General features: G+C 38.0%; 1 protein-coding gene across 1 annotated transcript in view; it reads right to left on the minus strand.

Moving 5' to 3' along the window:
* Window positions 1-26,161, minus strand: part of LRP1B (LDL receptor related protein 1B) — a 570,912-nt gene that overhangs the window by 441,357 nt on the left and 103,394 nt on the right. Inside the window, exon 3 of the mRNA XM_068407216.1 lies at window positions 16,005-16,142. Coding sequence (XP_068263317.1) covers window positions 16,005-16,142 — 138 coding nt within the window. The remainder of the gene's footprint in view (window positions 1-16,004; window positions 16,143-26,161) is intronic.

Below are 26,161 nucleotides of genomic sequence, written 5' to 3' on the forward strand. Positions count from 1 at the left end.
ATCAAATTTCATAGAAATGCTTTTGTTTTTTTCTCTGAGGCACAGCAGGCAACATTTTCTCTGTTCTTGTTGGTATATTTTTTCATTTGGAGGGCCTGTTGAGTATTCTGAATATAGCAGTCACGTTGTTTGTATTTTATCCTATAGTACCCTACAGGCTCATTGATCCCGACTTCATGTAATAACCAACTGGTTTTCCCTTATATGCATTCTTATGTGTGTGATAATTGTCTGTAGAGTGACTAGTTATAATTATTATAAGGTAATAATTATTACGTTAGTAACCAGGAGTTCAAGCCACAGACCAGATTCCCTGCATCAAGCCAGAGTTTTCTCTGGGACAGGAAACTTCCAATCTTTGACAAACCAGCTATGCAGGGAAATAGGAAGGGAAATACCGAATGACAGAAAATACGATGGTCAGTATGAGAGGCGATTGTCTAATGTGCCAAGGACTCAATTTCAAACAGACTAATTAGACCTTTTAGTGTCTTTCCAGAACATTAATACATCTCTTGATTTTCTTAAAGATATCAAGTACCCATAATTTTTAACACAAACATTAATTTTTAAAACCTTTTTGAAAAGAAATATGAATTAATATTGTGAATTCTAATTAACTTCAAAACAGTAATAAAAAGCTTTATCCTGCAGTGTTTTGGATTATGTATCTCTTTTTTCCCTGAAAACATCCATCTTTAGATGACTCTCTGAGGAGCCTAGAGAAATTTTAGCACTACATTCTAAAAGCAAAGTACACTGCAGCTGGTGACACACGTATTTAAAAATAGCATATATGAACTGAAGCAAAAAGAATTTGTAAGCTCCTTTACAATGGCATGACTATTTATTTCAGGTAACATCAGGTGTGCTTTCAAAGGTTCCTACCAGTCATACTCATATATCAGTGGTTATCTCCTGCCCACTGAACGCTCTGTCCAGAGCAAATGAGGGGAGGACACCCCAGGCAGAATAACGATGCACCAGGAAGAAGATTCCCCATTTGAAGTCTGATTTCAGGTAGCACAGTGCTCTCCTCCTCCCTTGCACATTTTCCAGCCTGGACCCAGAGGTCTCCTGCATCTCAGCACCACCTCCGCTCCCTCCACAGCCAGAATGTACGTGATCAACTGTTATGTTTTCCCAAGTTCATCAACTAACTGTGCTCTGCAAGTAGCACAGAAAAGTCACCATGATAATATCTCAGAGACAAGGCACCTCTGATCCAAATGGAGATCTTCAGATTCTTAAAATACTTCATGTTTTGTGAAATCTTAATTTCCAGTGATTATTTTAGATATTTGTCACAATGAATAAAATCTATTTTTCCAGAATTTTAGGTTCTAATTCTATAACATATTGTCTGACCTTTCTCTAAAGCAAACACCTCTGTGTAAGCATGGATTTATTGGAGGTTTCTGCAATTCTCTTAAAATGCATCAGTATGGGGAAAAAAAAAAAAAAATTAAAGCCTATATTCATATTTAAAAGGGCAGAGTTTCTGTGATGCTTTACTAAAAAGCTAATATAAAATTGTTTTAAAAATTCCACCTTTGACCTTTTAATTTACAAATATTTTAGTCTTCTCTATACAGCAAAATTTAAAACCATTTAGATTAGAGTTTTTATTAAAATCTCTCCAAGTTGTTAGATAACATCTGTTAAGAAAGAACAAAATCAATTATCATGTTATCGTTCTCCACACATTTTTTTTTTTAAAAAATGTCATTTTTGGCATTCAGATGCAAGTACCTTCCTCCACAAAGTTAGCAATAAAATGCCCCAAATAAAAGAATGGCGGTATTGGCTATGCTCAAGAAAACCACTTATTGTGCCAAAACTACCTATGTGAGAGTCTTGCTCACTGGTAGCTCCCCTGAGAAAAATCTAAGTAAAAACTGAGTAAGTACCCAGGCTGTGCCTCAGACCAACAGCTGAATCCCAGCATCTACTTGCACTAAGGCCGTAAACGATCACGTCTTTAGAAATACATATAGTATAACTGTAGTGGAATCTATAAAATCCTAATTGTCAGCTTACTACTACAGCTAAAGTTTGTCCTGATAATAGTTTCCCAAATATTGGAATTATAAATATGCAAGCTTTAGTTATGGTCACATTTTCAAGTGTGACAGGATTTCCCAGAGTGAGAGTCAATGATTAGTAGGTTTTTAAAATTAAAACTACATTTTCTACAGCACAAACCAGTTTAGAATACAAAACAGTCTCTGTTAGACCTAAAGCATGAAATACATCCTTAATGTATGGTTAGCACTCCCATCAACGCTTCCAAGCTACTTGCCAGCAGAACCCACAGTGCTGAACATCAGCATTGTCAGCTCCTTGGAAATCTCTGACATATCTTACGTAGCCCAAACAGACTTCTCGTCTACATTAATAATCCTTTCCCACAGGTAGGCAAGCTCTTGAACAGAAATTCAGGATAGAACATGTGTTACAGCTAAAGAAGATCCCAGCACAGTAACTTGAGTTTAAACAGCTTTTCCATGCTTCTATCACCAAAAATGCCCACACCATGAGACAATAATAAATCTCACCAAGAATTAGTTGCTAATAACAACTCTTGTTGAAGGCAGATAAATTATTTTGGAAGTCTAGAACTCCTAATCACACTCTTTGTCAAGTGCCTAAATGCACAGCTGTGCCTTCATTAGGGGAAAAAGAAAGATGTGAGAAGCACTTCCACAGCTGAAGTCAGAAGCACAGGCCTGCAGATGTAGCTGTTAACAAGAACTGTATTTCATTCACATTACTTTCTACTTGGAAGATGACTGTAACTCGTGCTAACACAAGCCAACAGCAATTTCTACTTTCATTTACAGTGCATATATTGAAAAGATCCTTTGGTGAACACTGGTAGTGGCTTTATTAAGATCAACAGACTGACTTCCCTTATGCAAGTACTGGAGGGCTGAATACCTTGAAAGCACTACAGGGCCTTTTGTAAGTATGTCAGGGTAGACATGGACGTCTGCAGAGCTGAGGTCCAAAACAGCCCAGTTGCTGGGCAGCTCTATGTGAATTTCCATCAGACCCAGCTTCTCCCTCCTGCTGTGTGCTGCGAACTTGCATATGTACCATGTACATCTTTAGGTGTGTAGCAAATGTATTACGTATACCCTTAGTCACGCAGCAAGGGTTCTTTCTGACTTTGTGATGAGTCTTAGAAAATCTGAGGCATTTTGCAAATGGTTCCTCCCAGCTGTAGACCCCTTTGGCATCAAGAGGGAAAAATTTCCTGGACTGGGAGAACAATTTTTTATTAAATGTAATCTACGGACTCTTTAAGGCATGTAAATCACAGGATTGCAAATGTCTGCATTTAACAGGAAATGCTTGTTAGTTCTTCCATCCTGCAAATTTAATAGGCTTAACACAGGAATGATTCTTTCTCTACAATAGTTTCAAGACAATATCGAGAAACCTGGCACATATTGGTGGACTTCAAAACAAAACGTTTTCAAATAAGAGAAAGTCTGATTTTCTGTGGGGATCATGTAAGGGCATTTTTTTCTCTCTCATCTAGTTCTCCTTTGTAAACCCAAACATGACATGTATGTGGGAACCAGCAACCTTTTCAGTAAGAAAGGAAGCATCCATGCTCCCCCTTTTACTTCATCTGAACAGTAATCCCCAACACGTCACTAAAAGGTATGTTGATATTTAAAGTATCTTTCCATTAAGCTCAAGAGGGGGAAATTACTGTTTGAAGATCACTGTGTTTTATCCTTTCTACTAATATCAGACATTATGACCGACATGAGTTTTAGTTTGGATTTGGGTTTTCTTCCCTTCTCTAAAACCAAAACATCCAGCTCCCATGCCAAGGGCAGGACGCAAGCCCAGGTTTTCCTGAAGGGCCAGTGTAGCACTTTACATTTTTATGCATCGTAGGACGTTCAAGTTTACCAGAAAGCAGAAGTATGGCCCCCACACTGTGCCCACTTGAATTTGTGAGTAAATATCAGATTATTTTTTAACATAAATTATGAGTGTCAGTTCATGGCAGAAAGCAGAACAGTTGCACTTCGCAAAAGTATTAATAACAACGTACCTTAAATGTGAGTACCCAGGATGTCTGAACAGTTTTGGTTTTATGTAACTGTGCACGTTTATGTAAGAATTTGCAGAACAGAACTTATTCCCATCCTGTTTTATCCTCCTGATGCCACCGAGTACCATTAGTTTGAGATTTTAAAACTATATTCATAGCTTTCCTGTAGAAACCTAAAAATTACCTGCACATAAATGTTTCATGCCATTCTTCCATCACTTCATTGTCTTAGAATGAAGTAAAAAAGCTCAAATTTGCTAAAAGACATCTAAATGTTTTGCTACTTCAGAATTGGGAACTATTTTTTTTCAGTCTGTAAGTCTATGTCACTTTCTATAATAATGTCTTGATCCCAGATGGAAATGTTCTAACATAAATATTTTAAAATAGAACATACAATGTGAATTCACATTGGTTTTATTTTTGTTCAAGAATTTAGTTTAGGAAGTAAATCAAGATCTGAATGCTCATTAAATGAAGATGTTTGTTTTTAATAAATAAATTGTAAGAGTCAATAACAACGAACGCAACTAAACCAATGATTACCAAAATGATGACAGAACCAGTCCAGGGCACAAGCTATTGTTTTTGGACAGTTGCTGAAACTGTTTTAGAATGACACTGAGGCAGCATACCATGGCGGTACCTTATTAAAATTGATAAACAGATTGAGATTGTTCCTTCAAGCACCCTAAAAGCAGGAAAAGAAAAAAGTGCAAGGAATAGTTTCTGACTAGGCAGAGTGTGTTCCAGGTTCCCAGAAACAGGGGGCAAAGCAACTAACAGCTCCTGCCCTTCAGCAGAGGGCATTTTCTCTCTTACATATCCCCTTTGACAAAAGTACATAGGTCACAGCTCCCCTGGCCCCACTCCAAAAAGATCCCCCAGGGGTGAGCAGGCTTTGGCTGGGATCCCATGACCTTTAGAGTTGTGTTCCAGATGTACGTAACTGATACAATGAGCTGCCTTTCCCATAAGTAGCTGGATTCAGTGCTGGTAAAATTCTAGGAGATGCACATCATTAAAAGAGGGAAAAAAGTCAATTAAACAAGTGGCAGGTCCCTACATCTGATGCATAATTTTGAAAGAGGCTATCAAATATGCAAAACCATTAGAAAAGAAAAGTACCTTAGACAGCAACAAATTGTGCTGAATTGCCTGCTGGTAATTAAAAAGTGCATTTGTTTAAAAGACCATACATAGTTCTTAATGAGAGAGGATTTTGACCTTCTATAGCAGGGCAAAAAGATGTGTTTGGGGCTTAAATTACTATAAATGAGTCTGTTACTTTAAAATACAGACATTTTCCCTCTGGCTGATCCGGCTCTGGGAACGTGACATCAGCTCTCACGGAACCTCACACGAGTGTGGAAACCAAGCTGCATCACGAAGGGGTCAGAAAAGTGTCACTGAGCATTGGATAAACCTATTTTTGGAACCATAATCTGGTCTGCTGCTAATTCCTCCTCTTTTTGAATATTAGAGGTCATCACTTCCTTTGAGAAAATGGGAAGGCCAACAACGGTCCATTGTTCCATTAATCCACCCCACGCATAAGATATCTTCCAAACAGCATTTTTAATACTTTGTAAAAGGATTTTAAGAATGACTGTGTAGACAAACATTATTTTAGAAAGATGCTAAATATAGTCTCAGAAAGTTTAATTTCATAGGATGTGTTCTACTATGATATCAGAAAACATTATTGCTTTGCACAGAGTGGATCATGGTCACATCTTGGACTTTAAATATGGCTCATTCTTCTGCAGATGTAGCATTTTCCTACAGTTTCTTAAAAAATAAAAAAATCCTTTTACATATGCTTAAACAGCACCTGAATACAAGTGATTTAAAAAAATTAAGCACAGTTTTTGGCTTGGGTAGGCCCAGTCCAGAAGCATAAAATCATGGAAATGTTGCCATTAATTCCAGTAGGATTCAGGTCTCTTCCTAACTGATTTTTTTTTTATTCTTGCACACTGCTTATTTTAAGGGTTTTTTTAAGAAGTGTCTTCACGCTTGAAGAAGTTGTTAACGAACTTAACTTGAGAATGTTATCTACACAGAGAACAGTAAATTAGGTCTACGTTTTCTTGGCATAATATGTTGGGTTTTAAAAACTATATTAGGATAAATTATTAATGTCTATTCTGCTGTATGACAACAGTATAGATTATATGATTCACATGCACTACAATTCTACGACATCTATTTAGTGAACAGTACTGAAGCATATATCAGTATCATTTGATATAATCTGAATATTTTCTCATCTTCACAGTTTCAGGTGACTTTTAGCTCTCTCTCCAAATTTCAGGGAATGGAAGTTTGTAGTATGTAGTATGGAAGTAGGCAGTTTCTTCAATTCCAAATCTGTAAGAACATGATGACAAATCACAACTTTTGACCATTTAAAACATATACTGTGTGCTATCTTGCACACTGGTAAGGCAAGTGGTGTGTGGAGCAACTGTGGTAAGATCTACGATGTTCTAAAGGACCAGTACCAACAACCGGAGACACAAAGAGCAGAGGGAGTAACTACCACAAAGAAACGATGATGAGCCATACAGATACTATTGCATGCACAGCAGCGATGCTTTCAATACATCCATTTTCACAAAAGAGAAATATTCTTAGATTATGGAGTTTCCTGGCAAACTCTTGTTTTCTTATACTAGTGGGAACACATTCCTCCTCTGACGCACGTATTTCCAAACAGAGCGCGCTGACTTCAATAGGTCTGCTTTACTAGCCCTCATTTCAAGGTTTATACTGAACAGTTTTATTGACTGGTCTCTGTATTTTCCCAGTTTTTGTTCTTACTTGATTGCTTCCAGTCATTCTTCTTACCTGCCATTTACTGCCTGTACTTTCCCATGGTACCACTTATTTTTCTTTTCTTTCTCCCACAATTTTTAACTCTTTCTATTTCATCTCACAGTATTTTAATTTGTACATTTCACAGATAACTCAAATTACAGGCATTACTCCAGTGAGTTAAAGATTGTTACACTTTCTTGACACAGATTTTGTGGAGAAAAGATGACTGAAATCTTCCAGAGAAGATATAATGAATTCTGAAAATCAGTTTTTGTATGCTCTATGCATGCTCTTGTTTCCAAGTGGAAGACCAAGAGTTATTTCTCAAAGTGTCAAAGGAAACTTCTTCACACCACTGAATATTATCAATCTCACTTAAAATTGCTGGTGACATCTTGACTTGTTTATCATAGTGAAATGATGGTAACTTTTAATTTTTAAACTACATTATACAGTCTGAAAATTACTTAAGACTTTTTGATTATACAGTTTCATGAGCTTAAAACTGCAAGATGCAAGAAGTGGAATGCAGTAAGAAATTAAAGTCCTTGTCTAGAAGAAAAATTTGAGTTCTCTTATTTTCAGCTATAAATTTTATTGTGTGAAAAGGCAGAATATGGTGTATGCTGTATATACACAGCCAGGCAGATGGATGTTGTGTAGAGGCATAGGTATTCCAGGTGGGACTACACCTACCCCACCTCCCAGAATTTACCCACTTTGGTTAACAATGCACAAGTAATTGCTGAGATGGGAACAAGTGAGAGACCAGAACTGACTCTTTGCCATGAGAATTCAAATGAACACTCCTGGAGCTTCAAGTTATTTGCTATAATAAATGTTTAACTGTTTATTCTACAGAGAAGAGTGCCATGAGGAGCAAAAGCACCCCCTACACGGAACAACTTGTAGTTTGCTCATTTGTTTGTTCACCTTGGGAAGATAAGGAGCTGGGAAGTCAAATCCCCTCAGGCAGGGAGAGAAAGCACTTGAAATCAAGTCTCATAATTTAGCTGGGCTGAGGACTCCTGGGGCAGAAAACTGACAACTGCACTTTGACAAGTTATGTGATGCTAGCCCCAGAATTTGCTCTTTTCTTTCTTCTTCTCCATCTTCAATTTGATACTATTCTGTAAATTTAGGTCGACTTTACGAATAGCTTTAGGAGGACCAAAACCATGTTTTTCAGCACATGTGACTCTCACTTAATTTTCTTCCTCACTTCAAACACCAGGTTGCTCAATTATTTTAAAACTCTGTTGATATGAGCAATGAAAATGCAAATAATGTCACTGGAATAAGAGGCCCTGGAAATTTAATTATCATGAGTTTTATTGATGGACAGGTGCCTCAGATGCATTTTTCCTCATCAGATATAATTTTACTATTAGTTTATATAAGAAATATTAATTGAATTCTTACCCTATAGGTCTAAATTTATAAGTTCCTGTATACTCTGAAAAAGGAAAAAAGGAAACTGAAAAAAGCATTACTCCTTCTAAATAAGATTTCAGTAAGTGTAAGCTATCCAAACATTGGTGACAATAGCCGAAGATAAACCTTGTGCTATCACTCTCCCTACGCCTCAAGGTTACTAGTGTTTCGTAAGCATTTGGTGTCAGGCTCTAGTTTCTCCTCACTGAAAAGCTGTCCCCGATGCCTATATATTGAAAATGCAGTTAAGATATACTCTGTGATGTGAACTAATAGGAGCCAGGCAGCAGCTACAATTCCTGCTTGCGGGATGAGTTTATGAGTGTCATATTTTTTGCCATGTGAATATATATCTGGAACTCCTGATATAGAGATTATGCCCAGAGTATTTATCTTCATAAAAGTACTTTGAAATTTATGCGTACAAAAAGCATCTTACATTTCTTACATAAGAGAATTCCTTAAAGAGTTTTATTAGCTGTAACAGGGAAAAATAATCAGGTAACTATACACACTAATCAACAGAAAGATAATAAAAATTGTTGAATAAAACTGAAAAGGGGATGCTCATAGTAAGAGTTTAAATGTTTGTTTTCTTCTCTCCATAGAGGGCAGCTTCAAAACAGTAACAGCAGGCAACAATAAATACCATTTAACCTAAATCCCTGGAAAGGAGAACAAAGCTTTCTCAGATCATTCCATTGCATCCCCTACGACACTGATTGTAGCTGTTTTCATCAGGTTTGTGTAGCCCTGAACACGAGCCAGTTAACTACCATCAGGACTAACTGGTCCTCTTAACGACAACAACCTTGTTGAAAATATGACATATTAGCATGTCTACTACACTTTGTGCATTTTATTGGGCAACAGGATCATAGAAAAACTGAAATATTGGAGTTATAATCTTTACTCCTCTCTCTCATAAGGAAGATTAAAAAGGACTCCATAGTGCAACCATTCAACACTGCATTTCCTACTGTAAACATGGTTTCCATGGCCTTGAAGAAAATATAGGTATTTAAAATGTGTGCTAAATAGGAAAACTAATCAGTATTTGTATTCAGGGAGGCCATAACTGACTAACACTTGATTTTCCCAGTAAGGAACAATATCCAACATTTTTCTCTCAGGAAAATGAATACTGCAACTTGAAATGGAAATATTGATTGGGAGTAGACAAGACATACATTGCTCCTTCAATGGACAAGATCACAACACTCTATACAAACTATGTATTACAGAATGATCTGTTACCATGTATTATTATCATATATGGTCAAACATTTAAATTCTACACTTAATTTGCCACATAGACAATGCTGATACCTTAACAATGGTGTTCATTTGTGCATTCTGGCCTAAAACTCTCTTTAGCAACAGCCCATAAAAGGTGGGATGAAATCACATCACTCAAATGCCTTCCACTGCTCTATCCCCCTGCCAGCACCTTTAATTTGCTTTGCTGCAACAGGATTTTGTGATGGAAAGTTATTAAATCACCAAGCCCATGACTTCTTTGTCTTGACAGCAGACTAGACTAAATGACCTTGGCTAATTTCAATGAGCCACATCATGCTCTATTAAGGCAAAAAGATGGGAAAGAGAGTAATATACAAGAAATTGGATATTTGGATGGTGAAATGAGAAGAAGGTACAATAGAATCAAAAAAAAAAGCAAAATGAGCCTTCATCCAGAAATGTAGTTAGTTACTAGCAGCTCTCTTCCAAAGCAAAAATACCCACGATCATCTTATTTTAGTGCCTACACTTTTTTATCTTTTCTGTCTTATCACCACAAGTAAAAAGCTCCATGCAGAATGCAGAGTGGATGCAGAACACAGAGTGGTTGCAGAGGAACCATTTTGAATGTTACCTGATGGTTTCAGCAGCCCCACTGGTATGTCAGGAGCACTGTGAGATTTCTTGGGGGTTCAAGGATTCAGTAACCTGATGTGACACTTTGTACATCCCAGTCTTAAAGGATGACTGATTTAAAGCCTGCCAGAATAAATCAAATGAGTTCACAGGAATTTCTTTTGCAGGTGTGCACTACTTCCAGAAACAGCCTCATGAGAAAATGGTGGGAACATTTATAATTCTAGACTAATTTAGGTTTTCTTTGTTACCTCGTTACATGACTTCATAAGAAACAAAAGGGGGGAAAAGAGTAAGACTAGGATCTAAATGTAGCTCCATAACTTTCAGTTTTATAGTTTTGCCTCATTCTTGAAAGGCCTGAAGTTTCCATAAAATTCTGAAATTTGTATTTTCCCCTCTGGTAAACACCACTTCAAATTTCCCAGTGTTCCAGCTGTAGAAGTGCCAGAACAGAAACATGATTCAGTAATAGCAGCATTTATCTTCGTCTTATGATAACAATTCATTCAAAAACCTAAACAGAAAAATAATAGTCTGATTATAGGCTGCTGCAAACATAACAATTATTCGGCCAAATCTTCTGTATGTGTGTTCTGCAGTTTTTTAATACTAAATGATCCAGAGTTTGCCTTTGTATATTTTATTGACTAGATATTATGGTTCACATCACAGTTAACAAGGATCCAAATAACCTGAAGACTTGGAAGGATTCTGCGAGATCTGTTGCATTCAGATTCCAATTTTAATTAAAAAAGAAAGTATCTCAAGTAACCTCTGTGATGTCTCCCAGATTTTCTTAATCTTAATTAGCCTACTAAAATATGTTGGGTTACATCTAGTTAACATGTCAAACAAAAATTTGAAGTCATTTTCATAGGATATTTAGTCTTCCAAAGGTAATGCAGACTCTCCTGTATGCCCAGGCTCATCTTGTCAACGGTGCTAGTTCGGCAGACAGGTAGACACGCAGGCAATTACCTCATGTGTAGTGACTCTCCAAATAGCAAGAGACTTTAATGGATGTTGCAATCTTATTATGATTAATTTCAATATAAGATGGTATAAGCAATCTGAATAATCAGTATTTCAGATCGGAAAAGATACAGTCGCTTTTTTCATGCAACTCCATCTGCAGCGGGGAGCTGCTGTGACTCAGAGCCAGGAAGAGCAATGTTCTAAGCTCCGCCAAGCCCTGGTCCAGCGACTCCTGCATGTCACAGAGCCAGAATACTGGCCAGATACCATTTGTAGCTAATCAGTAGCAGCAAGTAGAATGAGAGAAAGCATCCTCCAGAACCTGCTCCACTCTTTGCACTTCAGGGTTTTAGTGCAAGTAGACTTCCAGGGAATCCCTACAGCATTCCTGCTTTCCCCTTCCCAAAGCCTTGGCTTGTCTATCCTCAAACCAAAGTAGTACAGAGCATAATCCATGTCTATGCTGTGACAGAAGACTATTTAATGAGATCCCAATGTACTTCATGGTGAATGTGTCCATTGCAGAGTGTACATGCACACTATTAATGCTGTTACAATTTCATCTTGTCAAGTAGGATGGATAAACTTGCTGCAGTATTCCCACTGCATAATACAACACAGTCCATAGAAATGCAATGGATACTGCAGTAAAATGTAAAAAATACTTCAGCTTTAAAGTCAGAATGTAATTAGTGTCTTCACTGTGCTCCTACCTGGGCCTCTTAATTCCAGGTCAGTTTTGCTTGTCTGTAATTGTTCCAAAAATGTCCCGTTTTTATGATAAATTGGCATCAGCCAAAGATATGCAAAGTATTTGTGGTAGCATTTTTTTCAGTATTCTTTTAGTATTTTCTGACTGGAATATCAAGAATTTTAGCATAACGATTCCTGCAGCTATTAATAATAACTTATCCCTTAAGTGAGTTAAGTGAAAAAGGACATTTCTATATTCTGTAAAGGTTCTAGTTTTCTATAGCTCTAACTCAGAGACAGACCAAAAACTGTTTGGCATTTTACTTTCAATTTTTTGCCATACATATATACATATATATATATATATAAAGTACTGATTTATAAAACTGTACAGATCACCTCTGCAGCCCTATAAAAAACCCTTTCTAAGATTCACATGATTGTAATTCTCTAGAAATTATCTTAAGGATATATCTAATCCTTTACCCACTCAAGGCCAAGTTCCTCTGTCTAATCCATAATGGATATTTGTCTAAGCTCTTCCTAAAGCCTTCAGAAAAAAAATGAGGTATTTTAACCTTCAAAAGACCACAAAATCAGAGGCTGGAGCTGTATGACACCTACTTAAACTGACCACAGCCAGACCAAGTCCCAGTCCCGTATCAGCAATGCCCCGGGGCGACCTCATACGGGACTGGATGAACCATGGGAAGGAAAGACTTAGAGCTAAATAGTTCAGCTCGTAACAATCCGGCAGCCCTCCTGTGGCAGAAGACTTCCCAGCTCATCGCATGGCTGAGCTTTAAAAGTGGCTGAAAATGCAACTGAAATAAAGACCTGTCTCTCAAAAGAACCCTGAAGAAAGAAACGTAATTGTCAAGAGCGGCTTCAGATCAGTCCTCTACCAGAACTAGTCAAGCTTGGGTTTAGTTTTGGCATTGGTAATTTTTATCTGAGCCTTATCAAACCTCCAAATAGCTGACGGGCACTAACTGCCCCATTCAGCAGGACTGGATGGTGGTGAAATTATCTGGTGACTCTCAGAAAGCTGAACAGCCCCAGCTCACGCTTTATAAGAGGGTTTAGTATATACTTTGATCCCTTGCTTATTCAGCCACTCTAAAGCATTCTTTACCTAGTCAAAAAATAGCAAAGAATCCAAAATGACCAAATACAGATGTCTTATTACTATTACATGCAGTGAGTTTCAGTCTCAGTGAACCACACACCTCTTCTCCTCTGAAGGACACTGCAACACATAATATCAAACAACCATACATAATAAAACATTTTTTATTTCATATTGCCACAACCCTTCTTGAATTTATGCATTACATTCACCAGAACAAATGCATATGTGCCTGAAATAAAAGATGATGAGACAGGAATGTCATTGTATTTACTACTATTTCCTTGAAATTTCACATACATTACCATTTCACACTGCAGAAATGATCACATTTTTACTTGTCCAGGGAAAGGTGCAGGCCTGAATATATCTCTCAAAGATCATAATATAATGAATTAACATAAGAATGTTAAATTTAGAGAGATTCCAGTTACTGAATGCTTATACACCATTAGTTCTTAAGCATTATTAGAAGCTTTCACCCCTGTGGAGTTGCAACCTGTACACTGAAATAGTCTTTGCCGTGGTCACACACCCCATACTTCATATCATACCTTACCTTCCTGGTGCATAGACCGTGACTTATTTACCCAGCAATATCAGTGTCAATAGCAACAGATACCCAGCAATATCAGTGTCAATAGCAACAGATTATTTTAACATAGTCAGCTCTGTGACCAACTGAGTTGTTTGCAATTAAATGTTTAAAACTGCTATCATCCTCTTGATCAATCAACAACTTCATATGAACAATGTCAATTAAAGAGGAACATACTTAGAATGGCATTTTTGTTACTAATATCAAGAAAAAGCTAAACTATTTTGCCAGGTTTCTGAAGCCATTTTGCAGTTTTTGACTCAATAGTTACCCATGAATTGTCCTGATATATAGATTATATATATAGAGAGAATAATAACAACTATACTGCATGCATACCAAATATTTAATACATAGGAACATATAATAATGATGCATTAGTGGCAGTTGTTAGTATCAAGCTACATGATCAATGTAAAGTTACAGTTTTCTATATTCTTTGGATTTGCTGATAGAAGCGTGCTGCTGATAGAAATGTGTCCACCAATAATTTCAAGAACTGCCTCTAATAAGCAAGTTAAAATATGTAATTACTACAAAAATCAATATTAACAAGTTGTTAACCATTTACTAGATTAGGTACTGGGAGACAACTTTAAATTCTTAATAAAATAGAATATAAAAGAACTTCATTACCTATGTGTTCTGTGCGGTTTAGACAAAATGTTTGTTTAGTATATTTTATTAAATTCTATGGTAATTTATTAGAGCAGACATTAATTTACCATTGGGAATTTTTTATATTCATATATGATAATAAAGAAAGGAGTGGGAATCAACATAAACCTTACAAGGTATATTTGAGCATAAATTAAAAGGGCATGATTAAAGATTAGGTATTTTATGTGCTATCACGTTCCAAAGTATATATACAATATGCTACATATGAAAACCAAACATATTTAATTTACTCCAACATAGGATTTTATTTTTAGTCTATTTATTTTAGTCTATTTATTTTAGTCTATTTATTAATCTCCTAATTTAAAGAGTTAAAATACAATTGAGCTGTAATACAATAATTATTCAGCACTGGAAGTTTTTAATCCTCTGCCATTTAATCCAGAGTAATTCATACAAATATATGAATTATTGAGGAATGGGCATTTAAACAGTGCTTAATGGATCAATACTGTTCTCTGAAAACCTCTGAAAATCTGCAGCCTCAGAAAGCGTCAGGATGTGCCAAATACTGCTTTGGCCAGTTCAACTCTGGGGGTTTTTTGGATGCCAGGACCAGTGCTAAAATCAATACACAGACACAAATTTTGATTTTCTGTAATGCTCGTTGAACGAGGAGTACACAAAAGTAGAGCCTTCAAGAAAAGAAATGATTCCTATCACTGCGAATAAGAATTGTCATATATTTTATGACAGCCTGTCCCCTCACCTGGTTACATAAAAATAACCATTTGTAGTTTTGTGCAGTCAGCAGTATTACACTGATTAATTACAGATGGCTTTTTTTTTTTTTCTTATTTTAATTTTTTCTTTCATACGTCTTATTTTTGGTGCGGGCTTAGATTTTACTATGACAGTTCTGGAAATCTGTCCACATGGACTTTTAAATTCTAATTGAACTTTCTGAACTATACCATTAATTGTATCTTTTACTGTATAGTGTCACATTGGATTGTAGCAGAAGTCCCACGCCTGTCCCTGAGTTTCTGGTTTTGAACATGAGTGCTGTTGAGGATTATCAACAATCATTTGCCAAGCAGTAAAGTCTACTGAGAATAACTGACACGTTAATGACTGATGGTATCTAAGACTCGGGCTTAATATGGCAGCCTTATAACTATCCCCAAGGCCGACTTTAATGAGTCTTCTGAGCAGTAGAGCTGAGATATTTAAAAAGTTGACGTCCACCAATTTCTCCCTAAGATTTCTCATTGCCAGAATTTGGTAACTGAACTCTCATACAGTAGATTATTACAATAAAATCCCCCCCAAAAGCAAGTCCTCAATGCAATATAATGCTCCTAGGAAATCTGATGTATTTTTCAGTGTTTTTCTTTGGCTTTTTTGTTTAAACAAAAGTTATAAGTAGAAAAAAATATTCTGGCAAACAGCGTGCTGCCCAACCTTTGCTCCCTAAGAAAAGGCTTCCTCGTCTTTCTTTGGGTATAACCATTTCCATCATACAAAGTTAGTAACCATTAAAGAAAAAGTCTGAAAACCTGTATGTGCTTTTTACTTGCATTTGCTTCAGACAACAAAGTATTTCTAAAATGAACTTGAAACATACATTAAAATATGCCTCTTTCAATCCGCTTTTGTTTTATATGTATATGTATTCCCAAGAAGAAGAAAGTTTTGGTTCTCTTTGAACTCAGAAAGAAACTATAGCAGAAGACTTCAGGTTAAAGCACTTTTTCCTTAGCAAATGTACTCACCCCGGCAGTGAACTCCTTCGTCGTACCCATCAGAACAGTCATAAACACCATTGCAGAGCTGCGACAAGTGAATGCATTTGTTTGTACCGATGCAGCTAACATAATTCGGGGTGCACTTGGCATCTGCTTCCTCTGGACCTAAAAAATACACAGAAAATTTCTTATATGTATTTTTAAATCTACAACAAGGCAAAGAAAGTTCTATACTACATTTCAATTTTAAAGCTAAGGGTAACACTCCATGTATTAGTCCATTTTGCAGATTTTTAGTGCATTATCATTGCTGTATTTAGGAGAATTAAAATCATCAAGAAATGATTAGTGCAATTAAAAGGAAATCAATGGGTCAGACAGTATTATTTCCCAAAATGCAGGTGTTTTACAGATGCTAAAATTAAGCTTTGCAAACATTAAAAGTATCATAAGATTTTCAATTGCCTTGTGAATATTGTATCACATCAAGAGTCATATCAAGAGTCATAGGTACCAGTATTTACATTCACTGTTGTGCTATATAGATAATTTGAGATAGTTATGAAATTATGTATAAATGCAACATATTTATGGCTGCATTAGATCAGAGAAGCTGTTCCTGCAGCCCAGGAGTCTGCCTCTGAAACTGCACAGTACAGGCTGGGGGGGAGAGGATAAGGATGCTGTGATTGCTCCCTTTGGGAACCATCCCTGCAATCACTCTCTGTCCTCTTATCTCTGAAGTGTTGTGTACAGGGATTTTTCAGGAAGTTCAGGGATTTCTGAGATCTCTTAGAGAGGGTTCTGACTGCTAAAAAAACCCACAAACATAATTTCATGTGATAAAGACTTAGAGATTTTTAACACACTACAAAGAACATTTAGAAGTCTGAAGGGTTTAGCTCATTTAGAGGATGAATCATAATTTGTACACAGCATATGATTAGCTACACAGAGACTGAAGGTGTGGAAATTTTTCAGGAAACAACTTAAAGCTCCTTGATTGCTTGTGTTGGAGCCTTGAGTCTGTGCTAAACTCTGACAACTTGTAACAGTCCTCAAGGGAAATATACCCTAGGCCGCACTGTGCTCAAGTGTAATATGCTTTCACCTTCTTCGAGGCACTAACTCCAAGACGAAGGATAGAAATCACAGGCAGTAGCTGAAAGCTCCCTTGTAAGTGGGAAAAATCTCATCTTTGGCAGATCTGGTCTCTTGAAGTCAGCAGGAGAAAGCAAAGGAGAACTCTGGGGGGAATTTGTGATTTCTATGACAAATACAGACAGCTCTTAGCACGGTCCATTAAATAAAAATCCTAACTTACGAGGCTTGTCCCAATTAGAAAATTTAAATTAAAAATCCCCACTGCTGTGCTACACATCAGGAAGCTGTCCACCATTTAGAGTGGGCACAACGAATACCAGTTTTCCATGGTTTACAATGCGTTTGCCTGTATTCTTTTACACAAGTCCCATCAGCACAGGGCAGGTGCTCCCCTCCCCAAGCAGGGCACGCGCCCCTAAAACGCATGCACCCGCTGCACAGGAAGGCAAGATGTCCAGCTCCTGCAGCCCTCCTCTGGGCTTTCCAGCTTCACACCTTGCACCAACGGAGTGACACCAATTACCTCCTTGGTGTATCACTGATGAACAGAAACACAGCACGCTGGTACTAGGGATTAAAAAGGCAATGCATATGGGCATGAATGTACTCTGTGTCAAACAAGTTGTGTGCTTCCAGGATGAAAAAAAAAAAACCCATGTTTTTTATTACAGCCATATGCTACATACAGTTTTTCTTCAATTCCTAAGCTAAGGATAAGGAGTCTAAATAACTCAAAGAAAAGAAACAACTATTCTCACTATGCTCTAGGTTAAACAAGTGCTTAGCAGATGTAGAGGAATTAAAACACTTCACAAAGAATACATTTTTCCTATATTTTCCAGTAAACTACAGGAGGAAATTAACCACAGAAAGTTAAGAGATGATTAAAACTTATCCTAGATGTTAGGACTTGAAGACCGTGGTAATAAGAACCAGAGAGGTGTGACCTCCTGGTGCTGGCAGAGACCCCTGCACTGTGCAGGAAACAAGAGGTGGGGGCAATGCGCCTCCATGCCCATCCCAGGCAGCAGGGCCACTGGGTGGGGGCTTTGAGGTTTCTTCCCTCGGGCTTTGGGCATTTAACTCTTTTTTTGTTTGTTATCTGGAGGTCGGACACTTCACGCCATGAAGTGTCCCATGAACATAAAGCTCACTACAGTACCTACAGCCTCTGTCAGTGCCCAGCGTTCCTCCAGGCCTGGTTTAACTCGGCAGAGCTTTCAAAGAGGAATGTAAATAAAGCAGCTGAGGATAGCTCAATGCCAGGTAGGTCATAGAAAACTGAAAGGTTTAATTTGATTCCCATTTCAGTTGCATCAGGACTTGAAGGCACCTAACATTTAACAAAACCAAACTAATTTTCTGATTTGCCATTTATAGCTTGGTTATTCATTGCATTAGAGCAACTGTGAATAGAGTGTGAGGAGTAAAAAAAGATCTTTTCTTCTAAAAGAGAGAGCATTCATTAAAAAACTTAGATCTGTGAAGCATATAAACCATGGTACTTGCACTACTTGCATATAAACCCAAGACTGCTAGACGGCTTTCAGTATTCATACCTTACCAAACAGAAAAATGAGATCTGTGACCAAAAATATACATATATTTATCTTCTAGGAATATATATTTATCTTCTAAATTTAGTGAGTGAAAATAATGAATCTCTTAATTAACATTTAAAATCTCAACAGGACTTGTCTGATATGCTCTGTCTAAAGATTTTGGGATTTAATTTTGATTTGATGCTTCTTGCTTTTAAAATACAAGATTCCTTCAGAACATAAACATACTGCAATTTTAAATACATTATTTAACTTAAAATCAGTAGTAGCAAGGCTTCCTAAATTAGAGATTTTGAGGGGGAACAGTATCCGAGGGGAAACTGAAATATGCTCCAAGAAGTTATTACTCACAATGTTTTGTTTTCAAGAGAAATTTTGAGCACCACTTGTGAAAACAGAAAGGTTAAGATCAGAACTGATGAACTAATTCATGTGATCAAGGCAAACTCGTGTACTTTGTTTCCTTACTAGCAGGATGCTACGGAAGGCAACTTGACTTACAAATGAAGAACAACTTCAGTCCAAAAAAGTCCTATTTTAAAGAACGCAAAATGACTCTAAAAGGTAACAGGTCTCAATCACCCAACAACGTCAGTGGAACAAGACAGCATGTCCCAAGGTCTCCCTGCCCCCAATTCCTACCACCTCCATTGAATAAAAAAATTAAGCTAAACAAAGAATAACGTTGCGATGCCTTTCAAGCAGCACATGCTTTTCCCTCTGAATCCTACCCAGCTGCTGCACTTTCTGAAACGTCTAATGCAAATAAAGATGAGTAGCTTTTTATCTTATGTACTCCTCTTCCCTCTCCCTTTAACAGCCAGCCACTTCTGGCAGCATTATCAAGTGAACTTTGGGAAAATGAATTTAAAAGTGTTCTTCTTCAAGATAATCTCAGTGTATTTTACATCAGAGCAAGAATGCTAAGACTATAAAAGACGGATGGTGTCTTTTCTTCCCTTCAAAAGACACAATAATTCCTAGCCTTGCCACTTGGTGGAAAAATACTCAAACCTACTGGCAGCAATTATGGTAATACACCACCTCGATGTTTCAAACACTCATACCGGGACGCTGCTTGGAGGGTGAAGAGGATGGAGCAGCGCTGCTAATGCAGTGCTCAAGAGATTCTGGCTCAGGAGACAGAGTATCTAACTGTCTCCTTGACATAACTGCCTCTTAACAGATGGCTAAATGAGAAATGGAACAAAAAGCTGAGCTGCAGAAAGGTGAGCCAGGGGCTGTGGGGGATCCTGCTGGGGCTGGCATCCAGGGCCGTCCCACCCCAACCAGCGGGTGGCTGGGGCAGCCTGAGACATCGGGCATCTCCGTGGGGATGAACCACGATGTCCACCCATGGGTGGGGGTCAGAATCAGGCCTGGTGAGGGTACCAGGGTTAGACACAGCCCTGGGATGGCCAGGCGGGGCCAGGGGGACAGGTCACTGCTGCTTTTCCAAATCCTCCCGAAGGCAGGCTGTACCCAGGAGCAGAGAGGCTGGAAACAGAAGGCCAGCGATTCATTTCAGATCCAGATTTCTTTGGCTGTTGAATTGACTGGGACAGCCATTTCTGATTTGGTCACCTTGTGTCAAGGCTCACTGTACTCTCCCAGCATGTGAGAAAGCGAGGAAGAAAACTGCACCGTGTTTTGGCAATACCTGTGCCGTGTACAGTGAATCTAGCTGAAGTCCCTTCAAGGAAAATGCCCGTACTTCAGTGAGGGCTGAGAAGTGGTAAGAGAGTCCTTGTGATATCCTCCAGCAGGAGTGATGGAATCAATCAAACACGATCTCTGGTTTCCCACCAAAGAAGCATCGTGAGAAAGTATTAACGACTGCTGTCAGAATTAGCAGAGACATTTTACCACACACTTTTGACATCGTATCGGTCTTGAATTTGTGCTTAACCAAAACTGCACCTGCCTGGCTTCAGGCTCATGCTATACTACATTTCCAACTAGAGAATGCAACTAAGCATCTACGAGCTGATTATTTTGACTAGTTTTTGTTATCATAAGCAATATACAAGTGTTTATTAGCAAAAAATATGGATTAACATTATTTCATTATGTACGCTTCCTTCTTCTAGAAACATTCCTCCTAATTTAATATAAATTATGGTACAACGTTGTGTGCTAAGTTTACTAAGGAGTTAAAAAGTATGAATAAAAGATAGTTGCAAGGATTGTAGAAATAGCCAGACAAAAGGAGACACGCTAGGGTGCACAGCACAAATACAAGGTCCACAAAAAGTTATTGAATTACAGTAAAACACACTCCCTCACTTCTTGCAAATTCAGTTAGAGATGCTCGTATTTGACAACTGTTACCAAAAAAGCATCAAAGCTGCTACTTCTGAGTTTATTTTTTCACCTTTGTCTTTCTCAGCTAAGTTTTTACAAAGTGTTTTTTCTTTCAACACCTCAGGTAAGTGGTTAGACTTTTAAATAAAGAGACTAGGCAGCCAAATGTGGTACATCCCTTTTACATCACTGCATCCAATTTACTTGAAGACCAGCAATTTTCTAGCAGCTCTAATCCTGAGCTGTCCTCAGCCACACGAAACAATTAGACCAAACTGCTGGATGCCTTCAAAATTCCCATTTGTGTTGTACCTCAGTGACTTACAGATCCATCCTGCTCTCCTAAGTGTCTTTATGGAGTGAACCTTCTCCACAGTGAGCAGTTATCCTGAACAAAACCTTATTCCGCTGCTTCAATGGCCTTTGAATTCAACGCTGTTTGCACACGTAGGTGGGAACCCTGGACAAGGTATTTTGTACCTTTTCAGGTACAAAAGCATGAACATGTAGTGGATGGAATCTGACCCAAAGACAAAATCGATAATTTTGATGCAAATAACAAAGTTGTCAAAGAATATCTTTTACTGTTCTGACTGCAGCACACATTCCTCTAGAGAACTTTTGGTATAGCAACTACCTACGTCATCTTTGTGGTATTATCAAAGGAAGTTGATTAATAACTGTAACTAAGCCAAAACAGCCCAAAGTTTAAGCCAGAATAATCCACACAACTTCTAGGATCTCTCTGGATAAACATGGTCTTAAATGAAAATACTCCACTATGGTGCAACGCAATATGTGGTTTGTCACACACACATAGAAGATTGTGAGACTTCTTTCTGCCTGTTAACTCTCCTCCACAGCATTGTTGGTACCCCTTTTCTACTGCGGACTCAGAGCACAGTATAGGATGTTTAAGATTGCAGAATTGATTAAAAAACTTAGTATTTATTCTTTAACATAGCTCTTGGCAACACGAATCAACCTGCTACAGGCAGACAAAGTAACATAAAATATCTGATAGAATTTTAAAAGTGTGAGAAGTCACCTTCACAGGTGTTTTTTTAGATTTATTTTTTGTCCAGTATATCATCAATAACAGGGATTTTAAAAGTGCTTATCTTTTATAAAACTTGAAATCACAACATCTTGAAGTACTGTTTCTGACCCTGCCAACACAAGACATACTGTGCCTTAAAGATATTTAAGGTTTATGGCAAAATTATGGCCATTAGAAGAGGTTGCTTTTGTGGGAAAATTAGAGGTTACTAAGAAAAAGAGACTATACTTCCATGATTCATTTTTTTTATGTTAAATGTTTGAAAACTTCCAACAGGTTGAATACTACATATTAATTTCTGTAGTTACAGGTTAATGTGAAAAGTGTAAACTAAACATACATGGTATCCCATGATATCATAATTGCTTTAAAAAGTGATTTTTCACACAGATTAGATGCACACCTTTAATATCAGGACTTTGAAACACTGGGATAAATTTAAGGAAATTACGTAAAATCTTTACTCTGGTATCATATATATGCAAACAAAGGAATTCATATTTAATAAGGATTTATGTAGCATAAGTAACCCCTTATTCATGGCTACTTTTATCCATACGCTTTATCCAACCACGTAGACCAATACCGAATATAGATTTGAAGTTACCTTCAGTGAAATCATGTATTCAGACGGAGAATAATAAACACTTACGGTGGGATGCGGACAACTGAAAAGCAGAGGAAAGCAGGTAAAGTATCATGCATTTGCAGCAGAACAATAGCTGTAATCTCTGACCTCCCTGACACAGCATATTGTCTCCAAAATAATATATCACAAGAAAGAATAAAACCAGTGGTAGCCAGTAGGTGTGTGAGTGTGCAAACGAATGACTATAGTTATACTGCGCCCTCATAACTTACAACCAAACGTAAGAGACATTCTAAAGACTGTAGAAAGCAATGCTGAAACAAACAGAAACAAAAGAGAAAATTAAGAACTTCAGAAATCAAAAGATGGTTTTGAGTCATCACAGTTTGAATATCAGTCATCTGTGCTGATTCACAGCCCTTACGCGTCTAGCACCAAGTGTCTCCTCTCTCTTTATAAACAGAGGCGTGTCGACACAATCAGCCCTCTGGTCTCTGCCTCCCTTTTCAAGAACAGGCTTTGGCTCATTGTTTGGCTTTGTACAGAGAGAAGAACCACAGCTATCCAAGACAAAGCTTCCCAAATCCAGTCAAGGATTTACACTGATCTTAGCCTGTGCTTAGAGTGCTGCACCTCAGTAAGTACACAGACCACATCAAGTTGAGCAGGAGTGTTGATTTGCTGGAGGGCAGGAAGGTTCTGCAGAGGGATCTCCACAGGCTGGATCAATGGGCTGAGGCCAACTGTATGAGGTTCAACAAAGCCAAGTGTCGGGTGCTGCACTTGGGGCACAACCCCATGGCACTGCTACAGGCTTGGGGAAGAGTGGCTGGAAAGCGGCCTGGTGGAAAAGGACCTGGGGGTGTTGATCGATGGCCAGCTGAACATAAGCCAGCAGTGTGCCCAGGTGGCCAAGAAGGCCAACAGCATTGTGGCTTATATCAGAAATAGTGCGGCCAGCAGGACTAGGGCAGCGATCATCCCTCTGCACTCGGCACTGGTGAGGCCACACCTCTAATATTGGGAGCAGTTTCAGGTCCCTCACTACAAGAAAGACATTGAGGTACTGGAGCGAGTCCAGAGAAGGGCAAGGAAGCTGGTGAAGGGTCTAGGGAACAAGTCTGATGAGGACTGGCTGAGGAAACTGGGGTTGTTTAGTCTGGAGAAAAGGAGGCTGAAGGGAGACCTTATCACTCTCTACAACTACCTGAATGGAGGTTGTAGCAAGGTGAGTGTTGGTCTCTTCTCCCAAGTAACAAGCAATAGGATGAGAGGAAACAGCCTCAAGTTGTGCCAGGGGAGGTTTAGATTGAATATGAGGAAAAAATTCTTCACCAAAACGATTATCAAGCAGTAGAACAGGCTGCCCAGGGAAGGGGTGGAGTCACCATCCCTGGAAGTATTTAAAAGCCATGTAGATGTGGTGCTTAGGGATATGGCTTAGTGGTGGACTTGGCAGTGTTAGGTTAATGGTTGGACTTGATGATCTTAAAGGTTTTTTCCAATCTAAATGATTCTATGAGTCTATGATATATAATTTAGGCAGTCAAAAACTCATAAGTAAAAAAAAATACCACATTAGAATTCACTTCTGAAGGATGGTTTCCAGTTTTGTGTGTTACTGTAGACAGAATAGTTCAAGAGGTTATCTACCTGTAAAGCTTATCAAGTCTCATAGCGGCACACAAAACTCTGATTTCTATACTCCCATGATGGGCTTTTAGCATTGGCACTAGTATTGAGCACTGGCTCTAGTATTGTATGCAAATGAACTCACAGGTGCAAAACACAGCATATGGATATGGGTTTATGATGCTCTACCATTGCTTGCCTTTTCTTCTTTGTCTGTGTGTTTTTGTAAGTAATAGAGAAAAGCAAACAGCAGACAGCCTAAATCTAATATTATACAATAACTTTAATTGTTTAAATACTTCTTTTTGTTTAAAAACATGAACACTGTTTGCATACTGCCATTATAATGACTCTGTCAGGAGCTCCATTTGAGATGGCTCTCCAGCAAACACTTTCCCTTTGGCCATCTCTTTCCTGTTCACTTCTTTCTGTGTGTCAGACACTTGCTCATCTTCACTACACAGATGTAAATAATTAAAGGAGCCACAGGACTCATCTTCCCCACTGTAATGTAGCTGGTAGCCACTGGAGAGAAGCAGAAAAACTATGTTGAAGGTTGAACAAAGGCTGATGAAGAGGAAAAAAGAGGTAGAGGAAATCTTTCTAAAAGAGCTGAGCTTTGGATCGTTATCTAAAAATCCCTCTCCGGGCACACGTGGGCCAGGACGGGGCTGGAGTCAGAATACAGCTCTTCAGGTGATCAGGCTAAGAGCAGCCACCAGAATCAGGACCTGAACTAAAAGTGGTTTTTGGCTAACATAAATCTACCTACTAAAACTGTAAAAACCATGGAGGTAATTGGACTGATAATAGTAAAATCAGGTCATAACAGAAAAATCCACTTAGATTCCTAAATGCAATTGGTCATTCTGCATCCAAAAACTACCACAAATAGAAAATTGACCTGGCCAAAGGGAGAAAAGACCACCTTGTCAGCCCAAACCCATCGGATATGACAGTTCTACAAGACTGGAGTAATTTTTCATTGAACTCTAAATTTAAACATTTCTGGATTGAATAGCATGACAATGTCATTTTTGTTTTTAATTTATTTTATTTTTTTAAAACAAGGTTAAGGGTGGTCAGAGAAATCAGTGGCCACAAAGGGAACACCAAACCTTACCTGCCCACCAACTTTTCTGCAGCCTCTCTAAGTTATACAAAAAAAAAGCAAAGAACAAACAATGGCAGAGGCAAAGAGATGGGGAGAGGAAACGAGACTGGAGTCCAAGTACTTGGAGTGTTCCAATATTCTTTCCAAAGAGTTCATACACTGTGTCCGAAGATTAATGTAATAAATCAATTAAAAAATATATAGTGCTTAAAGACTGTCACACTGTATCATCAGAATGAAAATCAGTTTAGGGGAGAGGGCAATGCAGACACATAACTGTACTTTATAGAGGAACTGACAAGGACCTAAAGTCCAAAAGAGAAATATGTTTTAATGTGATTTTTTCCTTTGCATTTCCATTTTATCAGACGTCAGTGAAAGTATCTCTGTTGACATCGCCAGCAGGGCTGCATCTTCATGCAATAAGGCAACAGAGTGTACTTTGCATATCACACATTTCTAAGACATTTCCATTCCTATAGAATAGATTATAAAATTGTGCCCTTTACTGAAGTTACGGTAAATATCTTAATTTTTGCCTATTGCTTAAATCAAAACTTCCTATTCTCTCTACTGCTTCATTAGATGCTGGCAAACTCACCTTTTCTGTACACATTATACCATTTTCATTGTCCCAGACTTAACAACTATCTTCTTTTTATGGACTCTATAAATACATGCATATGTACATATATAGTGCCTTACAAAAAGCATATATGACTGACTAGTGTGTTAACACTGTCAATTGCACTTTTCCATTCCCCATTCTGTAATACCCTGGAGCTGTGAATATAAGTATTAGAAATGGGTCTCACACAG

The sequence above is a fragment of the Nyctibius grandis genome, chromosome 9, assembly GCF_013368605.1.
Source record: "Nyctibius grandis isolate bNycGra1 chromosome 9, bNycGra1.pri, whole genome shotgun sequence".
In the NCBI taxonomy this organism is placed as follows: Eukaryota; Metazoa; Chordata; class Aves; order Nyctibiiformes; family Nyctibiidae; genus Nyctibius; species Nyctibius grandis.